General features: G+C 41.8%; 1 protein-coding gene across 17 annotated transcripts in view; it reads right to left on the minus strand.

Annotated features, from left to right (window-relative positions):
• Nucleotides 1–627: 627 nt before the first annotated feature.
• FOXP1 (forkhead box P1) overlaps nucleotides 628–24602 on the minus strand; it is a 389603-nt gene continuing 365628 nt past the window's right edge. For 13 of the 17 annotated variants that reach the window (XM_074879152.1, XM_074879149.1, XM_074879138.1 and 10 more), the window contains 8 exons: nucleotides 23074–23275; nucleotides 22888–22967; nucleotides 22115–22216; nucleotides 17398–17519; nucleotides 15228–15297; nucleotides 13220–13258; nucleotides 11387–11553; nucleotides 628–5489 (listed from right to left, as the gene is read on the minus strand). In XM_074879152.1, the coding sequence (XP_074735253.1) occupies nucleotides 5345–5489; nucleotides 11387–11553; nucleotides 13220–13258; nucleotides 15228–15297; nucleotides 17398–17519; nucleotides 22115–22216; nucleotides 22888–22967; nucleotides 23074–23275 (927 nt within the window). In that variant the 3' untranslated portion in view covers nucleotides 628–5344. The remainder of the gene's footprint in view (nucleotides 5490–11386; nucleotides 11554–13219; nucleotides 13259–15227; nucleotides 15298–17397; nucleotides 17520–22114; nucleotides 22217–22887; nucleotides 22968–23073; nucleotides 23276–24602) is intronic. The other 4 variants (XM_074879155.1, XM_074879151.1, XM_074879148.1 and 1 more) reach the window with 3 other exon arrangements.

Here is a 24602-nt window from a genome sequence, read left to right on the forward strand (position 1 = left end):
TTTTCTTTATAAAACTTGATGAAGAAAATACATGTGTGCTTACTCAAAAGAAAAGGTGGGTTTTTCCTTTCATGTTTGTCTCAGGTGACAGTGTGACTTGGGACTTTATTCCTCATGGTTTTGTGGACCAAGAGGTTGATCCTGCAAGCCCCCTTTTGCATACGTCCAACACACGTCCAACCCTTCCAGCCCCCATTTAGGGCACTGCACCCAGAAGGATTTGCAGGATGAGGCCCCCACACCCCTTCTTTCATGCTTTCCCCTTTGGAGTCCAAGGAGAAAGCAAATACCCTCAATGCCCTCATGGCAAATGCTGATGGACTTTCTTGGAAAAGCGGATGAATTCTTCACATGACAGCGTCTTCCTTGCTTCCAGTGCTCAAGCCTCAAACGACCGCCCTGTCCAGACCGTCCATGGAACCGCCGCTAAAATATCTTGCAATCGGATGTGGTTGGGTTAGACCCGAGGAGAGCGACGAGACTGTCCATGAACGTGCTGGGACACGGGCGAGATGCAACCAGCTGCTCCACGGTCAGCGATGGGGGCCGGGGCCTCAGGGGATGTGACACGGGAGTCACGGGGCGGGGAAGGGAACAAAACAAAAACTTAGGACATGGCAACTTGCATTACCAGTGTGAACAACCAGCATTTTTATTGCATTTGAGAATGCTATAATGTCAGTAATTAGTACTGACTACACAACATTTTTTATTGTCTGTATCAACAGACATGGAATGATGGAATTACAGTTGATGTAAGGAATGAGTTTCTTTTATGCCTTATCAAAAAAAAAAAAAAAATCTTGTTACTGGCAGCACATACACACAAAGCACCATGCTAACAGTCTGGACTGTACCATTTTCATCAAGGCTTATGGGTAGAAGATACTTTGTTACCTGTTCTGGGCCCATTAAAATGCAGTCATTAACTGCAAGTTCACCTCGCAAGACTAGAATACTAAATGACGTCTGAAACATCTAAAAACTCACTCTGAGTTCATTAACCAAAGGTACCAAAGGATTTCAAAAGAGTTTAAACACATTTTTTTTCCATGCTATAATGAACGTGAGATTACTGGTGATCTGAAAACTACAATAGTTCAAAATTATTTTTAAAAACTTTATATATATATATATTTATGTATATATATAAAATATCTAATGATCTGCAATATTTGTAGAACCAGAATCCCTGTCCCGGTCTCTTCCCGAAGCAGGAGCTCCAGGAGAGGGGAGGTGCAGGACCTGCAGTGGGACTCTTGCGAGTGAGAATCAAAAAAAGGTAATGTTTTTTATGGTTTTTGTGGTCACTTATTCTACATAAGCCTTGATTTTTCATTTCACTTCTAGTTGAATGCAGAAACCTAACAGGTTTTACATTTACAAACTTGGGGTTTTTTTGTGGACAAGGAAGGCTTTGACTCTCATTCCTGACAGCGATTTACCTGATACATGGTACTACTTTCATAATGTACGCTTTTCTTTGAGAAAAAAAACATGTAACAAATTGTCTTTACATCTTGGCACCTTGTAAAGTTTTTTTTTTTTTTTATACAAAAGTTCAATAGTTTGACACTCCCCATTATTAATCACTACTTCACTGATAAACTTTGAAAGTGTGACCCTGGAATTCATCATGCAAAATATTTACTGCAGCAGGAGAAAAACATTTTTTTTTTTTAAACGACTTTTTTTTTTTTTCCTTTCAAATATATGAACTTTGTTTAAGACAGCCAGAAAAGGCAGTGGTAAGATAACAGAAGGGGTGGGAAAGTATCAAAAAAAACAGCTTAAACACAAAAACTGTACAAAAATGCTTCGATCAATGATAACAGGAGAAAAAAAAAAAATCTGTCAACTATGTTACAATTTAAAAGCTGAAAAAAAAAGTCAGGGATTTTCTCCCACATGTCAGCAAATGTCATCCAATATTCTTAAAGCAAGGATAACTAAATAAAATACATGTGCAGCGTATTCTGCAATTCCATTACATACAGTAGTTTTTTTTTTTTTCAAAGCTATTTTTTTAGTATAGTTAATATAAAGCAGTTGCACAAAAAGCAAAAGGTGTTTTGACAAACAGGTCTGCATTTATTCCTTTTGAGGAATGATATCTAAAAAAAGGACCTTTCCACCTTTTCCTCCCTCCCCACCCTCCCCCCAAAAGACAAAGGCTCACACAGACACAGTGGGATATATATGTACAACATAATAAACCCCTCCCTAAAGAAGCAACTGTATATCCAAAGGGATACAGAATCAGAATTGTAAAAATCATAGTGAAGTTTGCTTGATGTAAAGCCTGAGATTTTCAGTTGGTTCTTCTGCAAGGCTGCGACACCTGCCAGATATGTTAAAATCTAATTTTTTATTTCTTTTTCTCTTTTTTTATTTTTTTTATTTTTGCTACAGTCTTTAGACTAAGCATGCAAGACATACAACTAAGTGCAACTGAGTGAAATGTATTTTTTATTTACTCATTCCCTAACAGTTTGGACTGAGGTATGCGTACTAACAGTTTCTCATGCTGTTATCTTTACTCATGTCTAGCTACACATGCTGAGAATGAACTAATCTACCAGATTTTTATCCCCTTCTGAATACCAAACTAACCAGCAAACCACTCAGTTTAGAAGCACAGGGCTCAATTCTCATGATCCCTGTCTGGCTACCGCCGGCACGTCACGAAGCTGCCTGGATATAATTTAAACGAAAAAAAAATGTTTCAAATGACCACAGACTGCCCTTTTTTTCTTTTCTTTTTTTTTTTTTTTTTGTCTTTTGAAACAGAAAGCAGAGTTGAGTTTTATAAAAGTAACTGCCAATAAAATTTCTTGTACCAAAGCTTATGAGTGGACAGGAGTGTTATTTCCTTATGAAAAATGCTGACCAAAAACTAAACAAAACTGAGCAAATGTGCCAAGATCAACCAAAATTAAAGCAGTCATCCTAGCACAGTCCCGAAACAGAAGTGGCATACAATCTGTAGAACCAAAGACCAAAAAATTTTTTTTTCATTTAATTCTAGAAATACTATTATGTGGTCCAGTTAAATTGTGGGAGCTTTTCTGTTCTCTTCTGTATTTTATTAAACTGTCTCCTTTATCTGATACTCTAATTTTCCACGAAATAACTGTGTCTTTGTTTTGTCCAGCTCCCTTCTCATAGCTCCACCAGTAACACTGATTCCTAGTTTTAGCTTCAAAAGCTCTCCTCAATTCCTCTTTACAGACTTTTGTTTTGGTCACTGTAAAGAATTGCAAATAAAAAGTAACAACTTTGGTTCAGACATCTACTTGGCCTTCTAAATTTTCTAGAATAAAGGAGCAGTTTCCCTCTCAGGTTAGCAATAGCCCACATCTTGTCATTTCCCTCTAAATTCTTCAACCTCCTTTGATCAACAATAAGAGGATATTTGGCTTCATAAGATAAAGCATATAACAGAGAACATAATTTACCTTTGTGTAATATCTTTGGTAATTTTAGGAAAAAAAAGGTACAAAGAAGAATATAAATTAAGCTCTGAAAGGCTTTCTGAAATAATAAAAAAGCTACAGTCCTACATAAATAAATGAGTGACGGAAAAGTGGTTGCAGAATGAAAATGTTTAGGTGTTTGGTGACCGAGGTTTACTGACCTATCGCAACAAATTTTGTATGTCATGTTTGCTTTGAAGAGCCTTGCCAGTTTTGCCTAACAAGCCCCGGCGCGAATTCTCTCCTAGATCTCCCGTCTCCTACGGCGAGGTTTCCATACTGGCTGGTGTGATATTGCATAACAATCTTAACTGCAGTACTGGATTTGCACAGCTGAAAATTAACACTTTAGCATTAGTGGGGCTCCGTCCTTATTAACTCCCATAACAAGTTCAATCTGAAATCTAATTTGTATTCAAACAGATTAATGCCACCAAGCAATCCTGAACTGATGTTTAACCGTGAAACATCACCACGTACAATAACAATTTAATGAAGTCATCTTACCAACCACTATTTGCAAATGCAAATGCAAAATGAAAAAAAAATAAAAATTGTAATAATAAATGTATAGGTGCCCATCTCGGTAATCTTAGATATTCCAGAAAGATTTGTTGACCCATTAGAACTCGTGTTAAACAACCGAGAACCTGCCACTGTACTATTCATCCTCTAATAAAAGTGAACTCTGTTGGTGCTGCATACATTTCTTTGTGCTGTTCAATTTTGTGGCATTTGCTAATATTCACTGTTGCTGCCAAAAAAAATAAAAAAAAAAAAAATCAAAAAACCCAAACCAAAAAAAAATATATTAAAAATACTGCTTTGTGGAATGAATCTGTGTTGCTTCCTACAGTGTTTCTATGTTCATCTGTCATTCATTCTCATTCTTGCAGTACTTCGTTCCTCTCTCTCTGTTGGACAACCCTTCCACATGTATAGTGCAGCATTTGGGACCTTTTCAAAAAACAACAACAAAAAAAAGGAGACACCGAAATGGAATGTTTTCCATAGCTAAAGAAAACATGGTGGCATCTGAAGGAAACTGGAATGAATGACAGAAAAAACTACAAACAATTCAATGACATTCAGCTTCGTATAATAAAAACACCTATTAACATTCATCACAAAGTACAGAAAACGTTGAAGCCTCCGAGAGGCCCTGGGCCCAGATGAGGCCTGAGGTCAGAACTTAAAATGGTAGAGGAGAAGTGGGGCGGGGGAATAAAAGCAATACATTAAAAAGTTTGGGATAATTTTTTCTTTTAACCCCTCCCCGATATACACGCTCACACGCACACACACATATCCACACACGTGCACACACAGGCCTTCCCCATCCCAAATGGAAGCAAAAAAAAAAAAAAAAAAGAAACCAACCAAAAAAACAAAAAAAAAAAATGGAGTAAAGGCAGTGATAATCAACATGCAGTACTGTGCAAATATGTTGTCCATTGGAATCCTTAAAATCTGGGCAAAGACTTGATCTGCAGTTCAGGTGTACATGCTCAGTTTGATGTCCTCAAGTGTCCAAAATTGGCAGGACCTGCAGTCCACAGCTGGCTGCTAAATGCAAGTGAATCAGTTTAGCAAATTTACAACACTGATGTTGACTGTAAGAGAGGAAAATCCCAAGTACCAAACAAGTCCATCCAATGCACAGAGTACAAATTCCTTTTTTCAACAAAAAGTAGAAAAATCAAAAATACTCCCAAATGGGATACTTGATGGCACTAAGAGTTAACATATTTCATAGTTGTCAAAGTGGACTGAGAATCCTCCAGACTGTACAATAATGGAGAGATTTCACAGCTAAGTTTGACGTGTTCTTCCAATCTTCATTCTCAGGATAATGATGTCAGACATACTCATTCTATGTCCTCATTTACAGGTTCATCTTCATAATCTCTGTCGTGATCGAAATCTGGACTGTGGTTGGCTGTTGTCACTAAGGATAGCGGGCCTTCATTTTCATCTGGATCTAACGGTTCTTCTTTGACATGCACAGGGTGCCTGGAAAAACAAAAACACGGTCAATCAGCAAGTTGCTCATTAAAAAACCAGTTGTGACAGTTCAGGTGGTTTGAGGAGAAAGGCAAAGTGGTTTGGGGGTTCAGACTCGGTGTGCCAGGTCTCAGAGCTCCAGGTCACCAAAAAGACCCTCATCTTCTGCGCTGGCCACTGAAGCCAAGCGAAGGCTACGCTGGGCAGGCAGAGCTCAACTTCCCTGGGAAAACACTCTGGGAGGAGCACCTCAAAAGGGTTTCCGTCTTGGGATTGAGAGAAAATGCTCTCAGCTGACATATTAAGTTGATTAATACAATCTTTGGATAAATAAGCGGAATAAGCATCCGAATGGCAAAGCAGCAGTTTGTCAGCCCACCGAGCCGGCGGAGGCTGGGCTAATCATCGCTCGCTGTGTGTGCGGCGTCTCTCGTTAACATGCAGAACCTGTGAGACAACTCTCCAGAGGACGACCCCAAGTGAGGTTCTATCATTAATCAACTTCAAGCAAACACAGCAAAGAGACACCATGATACATGCTTTAAACTCCAAATTAATGCATATTTTTACAAACTGTCAATAAGGGAAGAAAAGCCCTGCCAGGAAACACAAACAGAGAGGAAAAGGCTCGCTCAACACAACAATATGATAAGAAAGCACAGTCCTAACGAGAATAATAACACTGTCAGCTGTAAACAAGGCAGAACATGATCCCCAGCTCATGGTGGGCACAAGGATGTACTAAAGAGATGAGATCTGCCAAATTTCTCATTACAGCATAGCACATGAATAACCCGCAGGGGAACGGGGCTTGGTCATTCAAAACGGGTATGATAACAATTGAAAAATGTTGTTCGTAAATCATATTTACAACAAATCCTATACAAATACAAATTACCTTTTTTTTCCTCTCTTTTTTTTTTTTGTTCGGCAGCTTTTGAAATGTAAAATAGCCATGTGAGTCAATAGTGTCTTGTTGGTGGGACTTTATAGGAAAGTAGGATTTTATTGACATTACCAAGTATTAATAATGCGACACAGCAATGGAGACCCTGTTTGCTTCCTAAATAATTGATGTTGTAGGCAATCCCTTAAAATAAAGTGTTAATGAGTTCAAGTCCCACTCTGTCTCTCATTGAGTTGATATCCACCTCCTAGAGTCTTGTTTTTCCTCCATGCGGGCTGATTTAACCCTTTCATGTAGGCTACGTGAAAACACAATCTGAAGCACAAACCTTCATTGTAAGAACTTTTCCTCTCCTTGCGCAGCTTTGCTTTAAAATGAATGATTTAAAATAGCTGCATTTTATGTTATGTTTTGTGTGGACAGGAAAAACAATACTGTTTGTACTCTGTTGCACTGATGGACAGCAACAATAAATCACCAAACAGGGAAAATGTACTCGGTATTCGCGTACAAGCCAAAGGTAACCCTGCTTACTTCAAGTGACCTGTGTGAACCACTTGTACCCTTGTACAGTCTGCAAAGCCGTACCACACCCTGTTTATTTATTTCGGCTTGAGCCTAGACCAGTTTAGGAAGCAGCTAATTCACTGACTACAGACATTTCTAATGTGAGCTGTGTATGCCTTTCAAGCCTCTGCATATTTCAACTTCTTGAGCTGTAAAGTGTTAGATCAATACTTAAGTATTAACTGCACCTTCCAACCCATCCAACAAAGAAGCAGCGGGGAGAAGTGATGCAGTATCCACGTACACACACCTTTTCCCTTCAAATTCACAAATATCTGTCCTATCAACACATCCCTGGGAGCAAAGAGGCTCCTCTGCATGTCGTATAATTTTCGCAAAAATTACAAGGAGAGGGACACTGCTTATACAATTTTGACTTAACTATTGAAAAAGGAGGGGTAAAAAAAAGACTGGCAGGAGACAATTCAAGTATCACAGATTACAAATTAGCATAAGCATATATAAAGTCTCGCAAGCGGGTTGTCATCTCAGAGGTGTGCATGTGCTAACCATCCCAGTGGCTTGTGGCCCTAGCGAACGTGAAACCATGCTGATTATCTGCAACTAGAAAAACGTATATTGCGAATAGGCTGTGAGGCCCCTCGCTTGGGAGAAAACGTGAAATGAAAAACAGAAAAAAGGGGAAAGAGCAGCTATACATAGAGACTGATAAAGCGTGTGCTACTTGGCCTTTATGGCAGTGATCTTTTTTAACTGGTGTTTTAATTTAAAAGTCTTGCTTGTTGGCTTTCTGATTTTGATGCTGCTGCTGGGCTTTTTTTTTTTTTTAATTAAAAAAAAGTATTATTTTTGAAAATGCAGATGAGAAATTTTTGAAGGAGAGAGGAGAACACGCATCGTGTGCAGCAGAGGTGGCCTTGGCACATGGACAGGAGTTTCTCCGAAGGCTGCTCAGGGGCCACATCTCCGTGTCCCTCCCTGCACCACTTTGCACTTGGCCAGAGGACAGACCTGAATGGGTGCCAACAGGTAATATAGGTACCTACTGGGCTTGCAACCACCTGAAATGCTGTGAAAGCTCCTTCAAAGGTCCCTGAACCTTTCCAAAGCAAACTCTGCCCTCCTTCTGGTTTTGTTATGAAAGCAGGTGAAACCAGGTGGTTTTAACTGAGTTTCTCTCTAAGGTTTGGTGTGGTTCCCAGAAGTCAAAAAACCAAAACTTCAGGAGTGAAAAGCAAAGCAAGCACCAAGTTATGAAAAGGGCTGCTCGACCCCAAGCGAGACAAAGCCGGAGAGGCCACAATGCCACGGGGAGGCACAGCCATGCCAGCCTCCTCCAGCAGCTCACGTGTTGGACAAACATCAGACAGCCAGCTTGGCAAAAACTCCATCCCCCAAATTAGGAGGGTTATCTGGGTAATACAACCCCCCTGAGGAGAGATCGGCATGGAAAACAACAAAAAAATTCAACTCCTTGTGTACTCTCTCAGTTGTAACCACAAAGTGGTGTGTGAGGAGGAAACCTTACTGAATCCGTGATTTTGCTCAAACATTTCAGAGCAACTGAAATAAATAAACTTAAATAAGCTCAAGGGCAAAGGGAGACTTTCATATCTCTCAAGAAAGTCTGCATCTTTATTTACCACCTCACCAAACCCCCAAACTCGGGAAGGAAAACTTCCTTTACAGACTGAAGAATTCAGTCTCTTGAATTACAGAAAAGGTAAATGCTGGACTAGGCACAAATGGGGGGGGGGGGGGGGGGGTAGAAATTAAAAAAAGAAAAAAGAAAGGGTTTCCCATTTCTGTTTTTATAGTAGCAGAATTTCAGCACATTCCTTTTAAGTAGATGCCTAAGAGTCCAGAAGGGGTTAACAATAAATAACCTTGCTGAACACAGATTCCCCTTCTTTTCACATCTGAGTAATTCTTTTGTTTGTCCACTCTGGGAACAGAGGAGTTTTTAATAAAGCTGACTGTTGTTTAAAGCCACTGAGTTCTGGTGGTGCACACAGCATGTAGTAGTTTGCTTTGTGGCTACCTTTGGAGCATATCAGGATGAAAGTGTTATGTCCCCAAGCTGTAATTATGCGACTACTTTCTAGTGTTTCAAAAGGAGGGAGAGAGAAGGAAAAAAAAAAACCCACCCTAGCTGTGGTTCAATGTGTCATAAAAAGGAAACGAATGAGCGGTAATAAGACTTCAGCTAAAGTGTTAGACTTCTTAGCTGTCATGTTAACAAGGTCCTTTAAACCTTACAATAAAGTTTAAAGCTTGATTTATTCTAATATACTGAAATTGTTTAAAAAATAATTTGCATTATGACAAGGAAATCTGTTCTGAGAAAAAAAAAAAAGAGCATGTCATTAACAAAGCAGGCTTATGGAAAATAAGAGGTTGCACAGTGTCTGGAAATTTGCTGTTGACTCATGATTTTATTTAGTAAACAGGGTAAACCCCTCGACATGCGAATGGTGTTCTGGCTTTAGATCCCTTCAAACTACTTCGAAACACCATTTTAATGGGGAAGCTCAGAGGCTGGTATTGGAACATCACCCGGCCATATTTTACTTAAGCAAAAAGAAATGTTCAGCAGAGAACACATATATTATCAATTCTGAGAAAATGAAAACACTCAGGAAACAATCATTTCCATATTACAACAGAAAATTGGATTTTCTGGTGAATAATGAAAATGAGGCATCCCTCCCCCCGACCTCCTCTCTCTCCAGTATTTGTTCTGTGCCCCTCACCTTGGTATCAATGTGCTAAGAGATGATTATTAAGTGCAACAAAGGCCACGGCTATGCACAGTTCTGGAAGATGTCCTAGCCTGTTTCAACTCGGTTATTTTTCCCTCCTCGCAGTCTCTTCAAAGACAACGAAACCTTAGGTGAAATGAGAAGTGCATGAACTACACTAGCCTTGAACTTGCAAAAAAATAATTACTTGGATTAACGCAACATCATAAACGTTCATCCCTGTCTGTTAGGCCAGGAGAAACCCTTGGGAGAAGTCTTGTTTCTGGAGAAAAGCCGCGTCCCTCCACTCCTCCTTCACGCCGGCCCTACGTGGTCACGGGCAGAGGATAACAAATTGTGACTAAAACTGCCTCAAGATGAATCCGTTTGTGAGAGATGGAAAGTGTGTCATGCAACGCTACTTTGGGAGAGATAATTAATACTGCACAAACAATCACTGCAAAAGCTAAACACATTATTTGACTGTTTTGAAGTAAATGGTAAAAGACAATGTTTAAATTAATTATTAATTAAAAATGAATGTTGCCATCTTTAAAGATTTTTTTTCAAAGCACTCTGTGCACTGATTTAAAATGCTGCAATATCAAAGTATGCCGAGCCTCAGATTCCTTCGTGCCCCCTCCCCTCTGACAACACATTATGCAGGTGGGAAACTTTTTTGTCATTAAATGCTAATTAGTTTCACAACTAATTACTATCATGGTATTAGGTTAATGTTTTTCTACTTTTTGATTTAGACTTACTTTTGTAAATCCCTTATTCAAATCACTTTGAAGTAAAAGACTACAAATTAGTTCTCTTTTTAATGCGTAATGTGAGCCGTGGCAAGTCAGCCAGTAATTTTAAGGAACAGGCAGAAGAAAGGCAGCGTGGCTCTCGCGCGCGGTCACTCGCACAGGTAGCCAACCGCTCCGCAGAGTTTTTAGAGAACTACAGGAGTTATAAACTCCGGCTTTCTCACCAGCTGCCAATTACCCGCTATGTAATTTGAGGGGAGGGGGGAGTTTACAGCTTTGCGAACTCACTCCGTCACCCCATAAATACTGAACACACCCATCGGGGCATCACACCCTTCCTGCCTTACCCTTTCCTGTGCCAGCTCGCTGCCCGGGTGCCATTCACGTTGAGCAGGGACAGCGATCCCCCATTACTTCATGTGGTTATATATGCACTCATTATACTGCCGTCTGTTGCTATAATGCTCCTATTAATTTTCCTTTTGGTATTTTAAGAGCAATCTATAAATCATGCAGACCTTCACATGTGCCATCGTTAATGCTTAGCAAGACCATCGTGCGTTGAGTGGTTTGGTTTTTTTTAGACCCGCCAAACAAGCCCATTTCCCAGCTCTGCCCCACTGGCTGTGCTTGTCACATGGACCAAAGGGGAGAGAAATCACATGTTTTTCTCCAAGAAACGCAGCTGCCTATGAGGTTTTGCAAGGTTTAAAGAAGAGAATTGCAAACAAGTTAACAATTTTATAGCTCTGTGTGCTTGTCGGACTGGATTGAGCTGATCGGTTTTATGTGGAGATTGGGAAATGGCCCTTTTATGTTCTAATCACCCTAAGCATGTCCCCCGACGGAGATGTCTGCTCTCGCTGCTCCATCCATGGAACTCAGGAACCAACCACGAAGGTCTCCAGAGTCACACTTCAGCAGACGGCAAGACAACACCTAGAGCCACGCACGCGCCTCTGCCGTACTTACATTGCTTGCATAGGGGAACGTCCTGGACTACTGTCACTCCCGTTACTGTTCGTATGCTCCATTGCACCGTTAAGCTCTTCCCTCATCGCGTTGGCTAAATTGCCCAGAGTGGGATTTCCCATGGAAGCAGTAGTGTATAGAGGTATACTGTTCTCAGCCATTGAAGCCTGCCAAGGACACAAACAAATATATTAAGAGCCGTGACTAACGTTTTTATACATTGCACAACACATTCACTTATTCCAAAACATTCTCCAGATTTACATTATTTGCAATTACTGTTTTTTTCAATATTGTGCTTTCTGATAGGTATTACCCTGACTCCACCAAGGGAAATTTAACATCATTTACATCTGGGTTTAAGCATTCAGAGCTGTATTGGCTTGTGACAGGACGGAGCTTTCCATTCCCTATTTGGAATTACACCCCCTGGAAAAAATAAAACGTCCTTTTCCTACTTCCATTTTGCAAAATTATGTTTGGGGCTTTGGGTTTTTTTGCGGCTTAGGTCTGGGTTTGGGTTTTGTTTTTAATGAAATGAGGAAAAAATTAGAAGTTGCTCAGCTGATAACTCCTTCCTACCAGAGCAAACAGGCAGCCAGCAGGAGGGCAGCGTTACCAACTTTGGTTTTTCTTGTGATGCAAGTGCAAAGCTGCGGTTAGCCCTAACTGGTACAGTCCGAGTTGCACTGAGCTACCTGAGAGCTGAACCAGTCCATGTGAAATTTTTTAAGCCTCAGCACCGCAGCTCTTACCTCAGCTATTACAGATCTGACCATTTCATTTCAATTTTTCCTCGTTCTAAAGAAATACCACGCAGAGGCACACTGGAGTTAACTTTCTAAATGGAAATCTTTGTAGGAAGAGAATGAGCTGTTAAATATTTTCCTTCTGATTCCCACCGTTCTGCCTGCTAATATTTACTGTGTGTCAGCATTAGCTCATGTTGACGGCACAGTCCTGTGCCCGGTGCGGCAGCGGTGGGAGCGCAGAAGCCCCGAGCCCCGGAGGAGCCGGGTGTTTGGCGGGGATGGGATGCACAGCTTTCCAAGGCCGTAGCGCCCAGGGACTTGAAGGACATTTAACCATTTCACCCATCCCAGCTGGATCCGGCTGACATCATCCGCAGCTCTCTGAGCCGTGTCAGCGCCGGAGAGCCACAGACACTGGCTCGGCAGCGCTCGACCTGCTCCGGGGGGAGGTCAGCCGGCTGCGGCGGCAGAGCCAAAAAAATCCATCAGGCTCTGGGTCTGCATGATGCAAACCCTGCCCGTGGGAGGGGAATTCATGCAAACGTACTCCCCACCAAACGCTCTCGTCTGCTCCTAATTTGTGGGACAAAACTCCTTGCTTGTTGCCATCCGAGTTGGCAGAGTTGTTCCCAGGCGAGCACAGCCAGAGACCAGGGTGGGGGGGAGATGGGATGGGAAGGGGGGGCACAACCAGCCCTGACTGCAGCATCTTCAGGAGCACGGCCCCTTTTATTCTTCCTTACGTTGACCTCTCCATGTGCAGCCCTACGTGTCACACGTGATTACAAAAGCTATTCTAACGGGGAGGATTATTTTTATCTTCTTGATTCAACAACCGGCAAACTCATTGTGATTAAGGGATGCAAAGAATGGTTCACATTTCCTGCACTTGGCAAAATAATGACTTAAGTTCTTCACCCATAGTGATAACTTGTAATTGCAGTAAAGCAATTTACTGGGGGAGAGGTGGGACACAAGGAGTATCTGCTATAAAGATAATAATAGGGGAGGTGGGTGTTTTGGGAGCCCCCGGCGACCCGTTGGGAAAAGAGAGCGCTGGTGAGAGCTGGAGTCCCCGTACCTTCCACACACAGAGGGGGGAGAGAGCTGCTTCTTCTCCCTGGCCGCGAGGGAAAACAGATGGAGGAGATGTCAGAGGGGTCTGGGTGAAGGAGAGGGGCGGCTCTGCCACCCCACAGGAAAAGAAAAACACAGCCCGGCATCCTGGCGGCACACCACACCGACCCTCGGCCTGCAGAGAGGCGGTCGCTGCGCTCACAGGGATGTGCAAAGAGCTGGTCTTTGCAGATGCCTGCAAAAGCTGGGGGAACTTGCTCATTAGTTATTAATTAGACTGAACATAGGCACTGCCAGGTAAAGTGGCCTTGTGTCCTAGGAGGACGGTTATTGCCCAAGCAAGGGCCGAGCTGCCCACACGGCACTGGCCACCCGCACAGCTTCACCCAAACCCCCGTACAGCACCCGAGCACCCGCCAGGATTCTGCCTCCAAAATCCAGCGGGGCGGGGGGTGAGGGGGAGAGGACTTGATGGTGTATTTTCGACCTAAACGAGGACCTGTCTCAGTGCAATGAATATTGCTCCCCCCCATTTATTACAGGGAGCACACAAGCGGTAGTAAATCTGGCCCAGGCTCTTCTCTCCTTCAACTCGGTTCACACGATGCTATGGAGGGGCATGAGTACGTGCCACTTCCAGGAAAAGTGAGAAATGGAAACAGTTTGGAGGCTATCACAGAAGACAAGAATGGATGGAGATGACGACAACGACACGTGTTTCAGAAATAAAACACGAACAGTTCCGTATGATAAGCATATTAATTGAAATTAGTCACATAGTTAACAATGTGAAGAAATGCAAGATCATTTCATTTTTGCCTTTCAGCCTCATGAATGTAAAATGTGCTTGTAATCTTAATACTATTCAAGAGACAAAGCAGTCTTTAAAAATCACACTTCACAAGACTCAAGGGAAAATAAGTTACTAATGAATGGTATTTACAGTTGCTTCATTTAAACATGCTTTCCTTTGCTTTTCAGAAGTTACTGCACAAACTCAAATAATTAGAAGAAATGCAGAACATTGCTTTTCTCCTAATAATCTGTTTCTTGGTTCTGAAAAGAGAAGTCTGCTAAACCTTGCACAAAACACGGCTGCCCAAGCAAATAAACACGGCCATCAGGGAACTTCTCGAGAAGCGACCCTCAACAAACAACCGGGGTGCAACCACGCGCGGTGTTGCCTCCCGGATTAATTCACACGGTGTGGAACAGGCTTGAACCCACACACAAACACATCCTCCCCTGCAAACTCAGGGCACGGTAATGCATTCGTATCTTTGGTTCATATAGCAAATACTGACTTTACCTGGGGTTTTTGAGAGAGACTTAGGAATTTGTAGAGAGGGGATAAAAAATGCCACCCTGATATACAGCACATGAAAAAGGGCTGGAGACGCGCACACTTCCAGGCTGCAAGTTATTAATTGTGCACCGACACTTTGTGTATTTCTACATCGTGAAAAAACAGAATTTTTGTCTTACATTTACAGTACAGTTTAAACCAATGAAAAAATATCTTTTTTTTTTCTATAGGAATAGCGACATTTATTTTTTACAAACAATAGGAAGCTATGCAAAAATAGCCCTTAAAAGAAAAGGGGGAAAAATGATCTGCTTTCTCTTTAAACCCATGAACAATAGAAGGTCACGTGCTGCAGTATCCTATCATTCAGCACATTAATAGCTGTGCTAGAGTAATTACACTTGTGGTATTTTTGCCTCAAGTGAAATTCTGAAATAAGAGGATGGAAATTATGATACTGCTGATAAATATTAATAAGTGAACTTTTAATTTTTTTGCCACAATATTCAAAATGCTAAGCATCTAGCTAATGCTGAAGCAGCCTGATATGTGTTTGCCTCCAGGGACTATGATGCTTTATGCACTTAAGAAAAAAGTTTAACGGAATTAAAATTTAATATCTAATTAGAGCAAGGCTAATATATTTTGAAATGAGTGGGGAAGACACACGCCTCTGTTGCATATTTGCTACAGTCGTTAATCTTACCTGTAAAGCAGCATTGAGAGGTGTGCAGTAGGTGTGGCTGGTCTGTATGTTTTTAATAAGAGAAGGGTTACTGCATAAGAAAAACATAAAAAGGAGAGTTAAATGCAACCAACTTCTGTGCAAGCGTTTCAAGCATGTAATGCTTCCTCCCACACCAGAAAACTAGAGCTGAGACTGTTTTTCCACACAAGTTCTCTTTCGTTTCTCGTTTTTTTTTTTTTTTAAATTTAAAGAAAATAGCTGAGTTTTCGGCTATGGTTATCATATTTGCCTTTACTAAATAAGGAACATCATTATCTCTCGACGTTACCTCGCCATGTGTTCTACTACCCTGCGTTAGTAGCACATCTTGGCATCTCTGCTCATTTTAGCTGTGTTCAGGAGAAATTCTCCAATATTCGTCGTGTCTGGGAGCCAGTTACCATGTAACGGTCCGTCAAGAGGAGGCTATGATCAAAAGCATCACGGGACATTTTAAATACTACTTCATGCAAATTATTCTCCAAGTTGCTGGCAGCGGAGTCCCTCGCAATGGAGCGGGGGACCGCGATGCAAGAGGATTTGAGCCGTGTTATTTCCTGCCAGGCAAATGGCCCCAGCAAGGGGCTGACTACACCATCGCCCCAAACAGTTTGGGGTTGTGGGCAGGGAAACAGAACGGCAGGTACTGCTGCACCGCAGTGAAGTGGTTTGGACCATGCACAACAACACGCTGCCCTAAAGGCCATTTTAAGAAAAAATATTCTGGTGTACTATTTTGGACCCTTACTTTAGTCATCTTAACTTTATATAAGGGGCCAGATTTGAGGAAAATGAATGCCAAGCATTTCCGCTCTCTCTTCAATGGGCATCCAAGTATCACTGGTTCCATCAGAGAAGAAAATAATTTTTTTTAAAAAATCATCATATTCAAACTAGAGTGCCAATGCAAAAAATCTCCAAAAAGTTTTATCGCTCACTGGGCATATTTATTTTTTTCATGAGGGAATAAGCCCTGTGAGAAGAGTCTTAACTGAACCCCTCCCACAGGGACCAGCAAGGATCAGTTGTCCTGGAGAGATGGCCTTCGAGTAAAGGTCAAAGAAAATTGCTTTGGGAACCCCAGGAATATTTGTGCGTGGTTGCTGTAGACACAGGATGGCCTGTTGATCATAATCTTTACAGCTGGTCTCACTGCACTCTCAAAGTTTTTAAAGTTAATTCAGCATTTCTGTTTTATAAGCATTTTACTCTATTTCTGATTAAGAGCTGCAAAACAGAGCATACACTGAAAGCAAAGGAAAATATCAGAATTAAAACTTATCTGAAGCCTTTCCTGGCATATACCTGTTTTCCTGACAGGTCTACAGCAGCATATCTGCACTAGCACGGATAATTATTTTAGTCTACCTTGCACTATAAACAAATGCTATAACAAACATGTCAAAGTAGAGTTATTACTACAGGCATTTGGATTATCAGAGCAGGACACACAAAATACACATAACAACCAAAAATTTAGTTTCTTTAGCAGCAAAGGTGATGTCACTATTTCGTGAAATGCAAGTCTACATGAGATGGGTAAATCATGCAAAGCAAAGCAACAGCAGAAAAAAAAAATTAAAGCAAGTAAAAGCTCTTACTGTGCAACAAGCTCGCCAAAGTTTTCATCAGGGCAGTATTTTCGAGGACGGCCTCGTTGAATATGACGGCCACGTTTAAACTCTTCATCATCAACAGTCCAAAAGGACCCAAACTCATCCTCTACTCTGATAAAGCACTTATGCAGTGAGAGGTTGGTGCGAATGGCACCCTGGGACAAGAGCAGCAGCAAAGGAGATGAAGTGGAAACAAAGGGACACGGGATCGGGGACAGAACAGACATCAAATACAGGGAAAAGGAAAAAGAAAATAAAATGCAATAAGCATAAGCAAATGGTTTGTGAGGGTTAATATGCATTGCCACCTAAAAGCTACTAGCATGTGATGCAACAAACACCAAGCAAGCAGGGTCAGGGTACTGGTGGGCATACAAACAGTAGTGATGAGATGTTTGTCTTGGTTTCCCTTAACTGAAACAATGCGAAACCACCTGTGGTTGGTCTAACACCAGCTAGCAGCCAAAAGCCTCTACGTTAAACTGTAAGCATGATCCAAGCTAGGCTAAGAAGTTCAAACATGGTGGACATACCCACTGATCTTTTGTGGCCTTCGTTTTTGGAACTCTAGTTCATCCACTGTCCATACTGCCCCTTTAACGTTTTCTACTCGCACAAAACACTTGTGAAGACTAAGATTATGACGCACTGCATTCTGCAGCAAGTATAAAAGAGAAAACATTCAAAAACTTTCTATGAGAAAATGCTCATCATTGTCCAAGAACAGCAGCACAGTCAGCTTGACAGTCCTCATTTTGCAATGTTAAGCCCCTTCCCCTCCCCACACCCGCTTGCTTTCCCCGGCTCTTTACATCTTATTTTGCAAAGACAAAATAAATATGAAAGCTTAAACCCAAGATTAAAAATTCAAGTTATTCTTATCAATTATCCCCAGTGTGAATGAGAACAGCCATCATTTTAAGCATGCACATAATACAGCACATTTCATACAGAACACAAGAGGAACATTGCTTAGATATTTTCAAAACAAATATATACGCTCTGCAAAGAGAAACTTCTCCTCTCCTGGAAAAGAAAGCAGTTAGAACAGAAAGGATTTCACAGAAGTACAGACAGCTCAATTTAGCAGAGAGGCACTGGAGCTGGTGTTGCTGCGGTTTCCCACAGCTGGGCTAATGCGAATCAGGTGCTGAACCTCCATCCACACCCACGGCACGGACCAGGGGCTCGGGGGCTCGGCAGCACCCCACCGGCCAGCACAGCACCAACTCCTGCCTCCACGGCTTGCTCTTATATGGAAGTTGGCTCCTATTTCTGGCAGACTACTGTACTGACTGATCTGAGCCTCTGCCAAGTGAAAACATGAGGAGGGCTCTCCGAAACAAAGTGATAATATCCCCACAGCTCATCACCCAGAGGGACCTGTGCTCATGGCATCCGATGCTCAGATGTCCTCTCTGCAGCTCGGCGCTGGGGAAGGATGAGCCCCACCAACCCCTTCGACGTGCTCGGACCTTTGCTGCAGCCAGACATACTGAGACACCTCACTTTGTCACGGCAAGCTGTGGCTTTTCTGTCCCTGTTCCCTCTGAAATGTTGCCGAGAGCCTTGTTATTCCTCAAATGGAGTGCCATGCTCCTTCCCCGTTTTGTGAGTTTTCTGAGCAAATCCCCTACTACAAAGCCACTCGGATTTGTACATGGAGCTTGTCCCCAGCACTGCTGAAAGGGGCTTGGTAAACAGGGAAAACAGAAGAAGCCATTTGCTGAAAATATGCAGGCGAACAAACTCCATCCATCATCACTGGCACCATTGATTTAGTCAATCTGGTTGACTCGTTAGCAGGCACAATGCCAGCCAAACACATGGCCTGGGTCTAGGCAACCAAGAGACTACAATTTTTTTTCCCTTCCCTCGTCGTCTTTTTTTTTTTTTTTTTTTTTTTTTTTTTTTAATGAACATCGGGTCTGGATGGTGAAAGGGAGCTCTAATCATGAATGTCTAAATCACTGTGCAAACAAAGGGTACGCACAGTACATTTGTCATGTAAATTAAGAAGCAGTGGTGTGTGTGTGCCTGGGAGGGGAAGGCTAAGAGTCTTTTGCTACTTTTCCATTTCTCTGCAATCGGTAGCACAGTCCCCACACTCCCGGCCCTGGTACAGGGGAAGATCCAGGGCTTGAACTGCCTTTGCTCAGCAGATGCTTGAGCGCAAATGTGTCTCCTCTGGCTGTAGGTGCCTGATCCCGGCACTTTGGCTTTTCCACACTGATCTGCTTGTGAACTGGTGGAAAAACAAACTTTGAATATGCTTTTCCTCTCAGCAAGGCAGAAATCTAGCAGAAAGTCAACCTGTCCATCAGGGCTGTTTCCTTCTTCCCTTACCTTCTTCTGCTCTTATTTTTTAATGATTTTTTTTTTTCCCTCCCACCTCTTCCAGATTTCACTACTTTTGAAATTTTTGGCAAAATCCCTGAATTTGAGGTGAAGGAAAAACATGCAAACGCCCCACACCTTTTGGGCTAAAATCAGCCAGCTCAGCAACCGTTGGTGGGTGCCGCATTAGTGCAACCCGACACAGGGCTGCCGGCCCACATCTGGGTAACTCAGGCAGTTTCCTGTGAAAATGGGAACACTGTCAAGTCTGGAGCAAAATGTAAGAATAATAACGCTGTTTCCCCCAGTGAAAGCTGATCTTGTAGTTCATACAGCAGTTGATCAAACGCATACAGCAAAGTTCAGCAAAGGGAGTCCTCGGAGTTTGTAAACAGTCTCTAAATACATGGTTGAGGAGAAATATTTGTGTTCTTCTTTAAATAAATTTTATGCCGGAGAAATACTTTACAGTCTGTTCTTGTTCTCTTGAAGTCAATGTGCAACTGATGTTCAAGGCTGCTGGATTGGGCTCTTGCTGGATATGTTGAGACAGACAAGTTGAATATTTGCAAGATGTCCATGAAGTGTTGCCTTCACTTTCTATTTTCCATGTGATCACTTATTTAAGGAATTCATGGCAGAAAAAAAAATGGTTTTGTTTCCCCTGCCTCTGGATACTTGCTATCTAACAGTTTTATTTGAACAATACCCCAACGTTTTGGAGCCACACCTGCAGTTTGTGCCTCATGGCTGCAACTCAGTGCCAGCAAATTACTCCAAAAAATAAAAGCAAACAGACATTGCCTCTGATCTGTCAGAACCAGTTCACAGTGCTCCCCCAGCAATCAGCTTAACAGAAAAATTAGGAGCTATTATTGTAAGATTATATATTTACCTTGTTAAAAATATTTGTATGCAAGCCACTTTTGCAGAAAAATTACCCTGAACATGCTTGAATGTAGTAAATGAAAGGGTTTGTTATTTTAATAAGTGCTCAGGCTCTGCTGGTACTGCATTTTGGGAAAGAGGTTCATTTTTTAAAGGTCTTTATTCCTGCACTCTGTTTTTTTGAAAGAGGGCTCAGGAAAGCTTGCCCACACCAAACCCTGACCCTAAACTTGGGGAACACTGACCCAAACGCCCCCTAAGCATAAGCCGAAGGTGAGCGCAAATCAGCACGTATATATTCAAATTATTCAGATTCTGCAATTAGCCCCTTGTGCTTGTTCTGCGCCCCGTGGGCTTCCCGTCATGCCAATCCAGAGCTGCATTTTCATCCCTGCTGTTCCCGAAGGCTGGCATAAATCTGCGCAGTCTTCAGCACGAAAACCTGCATTACTTCAAGCGGTTGTCGATTTTGCTAGCACTGGTGGAACCTGGGGGGAAGCTTTTCTTTCTTCCCTGTTAAGTGAAGCAGGACCTGGACACCTCAACTAGGTCAAAGTGTCCAAGAAGGGTCTCCCAACAGTACTTGCCTCCTCGGGACACACCTTGCCCTTCTGCAAGCCCAGCAGCTGCCGCAGCTCAGCCTCTCTCCTCCTCTGCTGAAGCACACTGTCAGTGCACGTGGATTTTACATGATGCACAGAGCTGATACCTAAAACTAGCCTCGCAGGAGATACGGCCAGGACTGCCTGCTGCCTTCTTTCACTCCCCCCTCTGCTTCCCTTCCCTTTGCTGCTGGAATTAAATAGGATTTTTACTTCAGCACCCACACCTGCAGCTGCTGAAAAGTCCTACTGGAACCACTCCAGCAGCAAAAGACAGGCAGGTCTAAAAGGATCTTAAATCAAGGAAAGTTAATTTCCTTTCTGGATAGTAAGGAAGCTGCAAAGTGAAACACTGCTCATGTTTTCCAACTGCAGTGAAGAATCAAAGCAGCAATCACAGAGACTTTTCCTAAACGCTTCTGGACCAAAGTTGAAAATGCACAAAATTGTGCTGGGATCTGAATTAAAAGCAAAACATGCTACTAAAACCCAAGCTAACTTCCAAGGACCATTTTTAGCTCGAGACAGGACAAACAGAAAGAGCTGATGAAACAGCATATATGGGATATACTCAATCCTACCTGGTCATTTGAAGTTGTTTGAGAGCAACAGAGTTGTGTAGATTAAGAGAGGTTCAAAGTACCAGGGGTGCAATTTTTACAGCGATACAAGATCCTGTTATTTAATTCATTGATCTGTAATTGCACCAGTTTCAGAAGCCAGCATGTCTATTATAATGCTATATATAAGGGAAGGAGCGGCCCCCTCCCAAATAAAATAAAATTAACTCCCCAGACCTCTTATCTAACAATATCTGAGACAGTTATGGTAGGAAATTGAAGTGCAAATAACAGGTTTATTTCTGTTAAACACATTCCTTATTGTGGGGCTTGCTTCTTGCATATTATGTTCAGTAAGCTTCTGTGTGAGATTAAAAAGAAGAAAGGAAGTTTATAACAGATCTGTTTATGTAGTTAAGAGTCAACTGACTGAGGAAAGAAATCCACTGATCTATAGATCCTAGGAAAAAAAGAGCAGTTGTTGTGATTACAGTCTGCATGGCTAAAAAGACAGTGTATCTTCTAATGACACAATAACTTTACCACTTTTTTTTTTTTTCCTAATACGTTCCAGCTGAAGGGCTTGAGTTTCACTGCTAGCAGCAACCACACAGAGGAACTCGTGGCATAATCACAGAACATAAAAGCCAATAATGGGGATTCAATTAGTGGTTTTCAAAGGCAGAAGAATTTTTCTGCCAAATATCAAATTGTTCCTGCAGATAAGGCACCCAGTGTGTGTCAAAACTGCCGATCTAAATTTTCATGTCCACATGTTGTTACAATTTGTTATGTCATCAGCAATGTCTATTCTGTACATGTCAGATATCAAAGGCGAGAGGCACAGGCGGGCTAAGGCTTACCTTCCACGTCGCCGCGTTGCGTCTGAAGTAAGCAAACATTCGCGTGAACCAGTTGTAGATTTCATTTAGTGTTAGCTGTTTTTCTGGAGATTCGAGGATGGCCTTGTGAAGCAAAGTGATCACAAGATCAGTTATGAGCACACCAGTACAGAATACACTCACAGTTTTACTTCACCAAATACAAAAAGGAAAGAAAGGAAGAGAGAAAGAAGGAAAGAAAGAATGAAAGGAAGAAAAGAAAGAAGAGATTTGGAGCAAAAAATCCAAAGGAGGGTTTTCATAATATGAACTAAGATTAATAGCTGTATTTAACAGTTCAATGGCAAAATTCAAAATGGAATTATCTAATTGTTTTGAGTTTTTATTTCTGTTTCCTTACAGAAATATTAATTTATTAGTCATTCATAAAGCAGAATCAAAGAGAAATGCAAAACATTTCACTAGCTGATTAAAACTCAGTAATTATTTAGAGCTCAGATTAATTCTAGGGATCAGAGATTACTGTAGCTTGTGATAATTGACTTGCCATCTTTAAACAGGCTCATTTTCACTGTTGTGTGAAATGAATTTCCTAATAATCACATCGTATTGTAATACTTAATCAAAAGCAATTATGTTATATATTGCAGTTCTAAAAACCCTTATAGTAAAGGTTTGAGCATTTGAGCACGCTTACATACCAAAGGTTTGAAAATCTATTTAATCCAGAGTGTGCACACATATAGCGAGATATTTTTTTTCTAATCCAAATGCGTGTGTTTGGCTCAGCTTACCTGTCTAATTAAAGATGCATACGTGAATGGTGGTCTAACTTCTGCGTTCTTATAAAATTCTTGGTTCTGGGCAATATCTGCTAAATAAGAGCAGTTGTTCTGTTATCATCACAGCCTGCCACCGTGGGGCTGCAGGCAACAGCAAGCCGCCCCACCAAAGGGGCCGTGTCACCAGAACCCCTTTACCTGAAGAAATGGGGACGTTGTATTTATCCGAGTACCGCCTCCGGATGGGTCCAACGTTGTGCATGCTCGTGGTAGTGATGACTGACGGTCCCTGCGTGACGGGAGTGATGGGCGCAGTCGGGGTGGTGGGAGTATGAGGTAAGCTCTGCGGAGACGCCTCGGATGCAGTCTTGGAAAGCGTGACGCTCGATACCAGATTCAGCTGCGGAGGGAAGGACGACGATTTCGTTACAAACAGCATTTCTGGCTAATTAAGGGCTGCAGAGAAAATTCTCGATAACGGAGTCCTCCTCAGTTCAAAGCAGACAACACAGCCCGAGCGCTTGCTTCGGCACAAAGTGCTGTTGTAACATCTCCATTAGGAGTCATGAAAGGGAAATAAATACATACATTTCCGAACAGATTTAAAAAAAGAGTAACGTAGCCTGCTGCCAGAACTACATACCATGGATTTTTATCTAAACCTTAAAACAAGATCTCACATAGTACGTAGTCATTTTAATATTTTATTTTTGTTCATTGTTTCAGTCTAAACCCCACACATCTCTTATTTCCATGCTATCATTATGCATGACTTCTAATCACTCTTCTTAGATATTTCATTGAAGGCATCAGGCTTAAAATAAAAGGCAAGACTTTCCTAGGGAGGTACTAGGGAGAAACGCAATCTCTCTCTTCAGCATTTGGGCTTTCTTTTTCCCCCCCTCTGTTCATCCATTTTAAAACCAAAGCCAGGAGAAGGTTAACACTGGAATAATTTAATTAATCACACTGCATGAAATACTGCAAGCATTCAGCCCAGCAGAAGTGGCACCACTCTTTTTTTTCCTCCTAGGACAGAAGGCATCAGCGTTACCTGCACGAAGCCCAGCCCCGGACAAATGGCAGCTTGCCACAGTGGGCTGTAAAACACAACTGTCTCCAGGATTGTGTATCAAACCCAGACCCAACTCAAGTGTTTTAGATACACAACCCTATTCATGTAACCAGCGTCCACATTCCTCTCTGACCCTTTCTTTTTGCCCTACGATGTCCTTTGAAAGACGATGCTCCATCTCAATAGGTCACTCCTGCTGAAGTATTTTAAACAATCAATCTGATCTCTTAACGACAACATCAGAAAAGACGACTGAGGAAAGGGCTCTGACTACTTCCACGTTTCCTTCCCTTAGGCGGTTTTGCGAATAATATTGGTGAAATCCTGACCCCACTGAAGTTGGTAGCAAAATTCCTACTGAATTTTGTTCATGATTAAAATTCCTTTTTGCTGGACATTAAACCTTTTCAGAGGAAGGCAAGGCGCACTACTCAGCTATGCCCTCAAATATCTCATGTTTATCCATAAGGCACTGTATTAATTTTCTTCATATGAAAGTAACCAGATAAGAAAACTCCTATTAGCATCCTCATATGAGTTAATAGCCACAAATAACGTTTCTTTATAAAAATAACGGGATTTATCCAAAACAAAGGTAGTGGAAAATAAAGGGCTCTAATATTACAGAAAGGATGCCAACACAAAAAGCCCA

Source organism: Strix uralensis, chromosome 10 (genome assembly GCF_047716275.1).
Source record: "Strix uralensis isolate ZFMK-TIS-50842 chromosome 10, bStrUra1, whole genome shotgun sequence".
NCBI lineage: Eukaryota > Metazoa > Chordata > Aves > Strigiformes > Strigidae > Strix > Strix uralensis.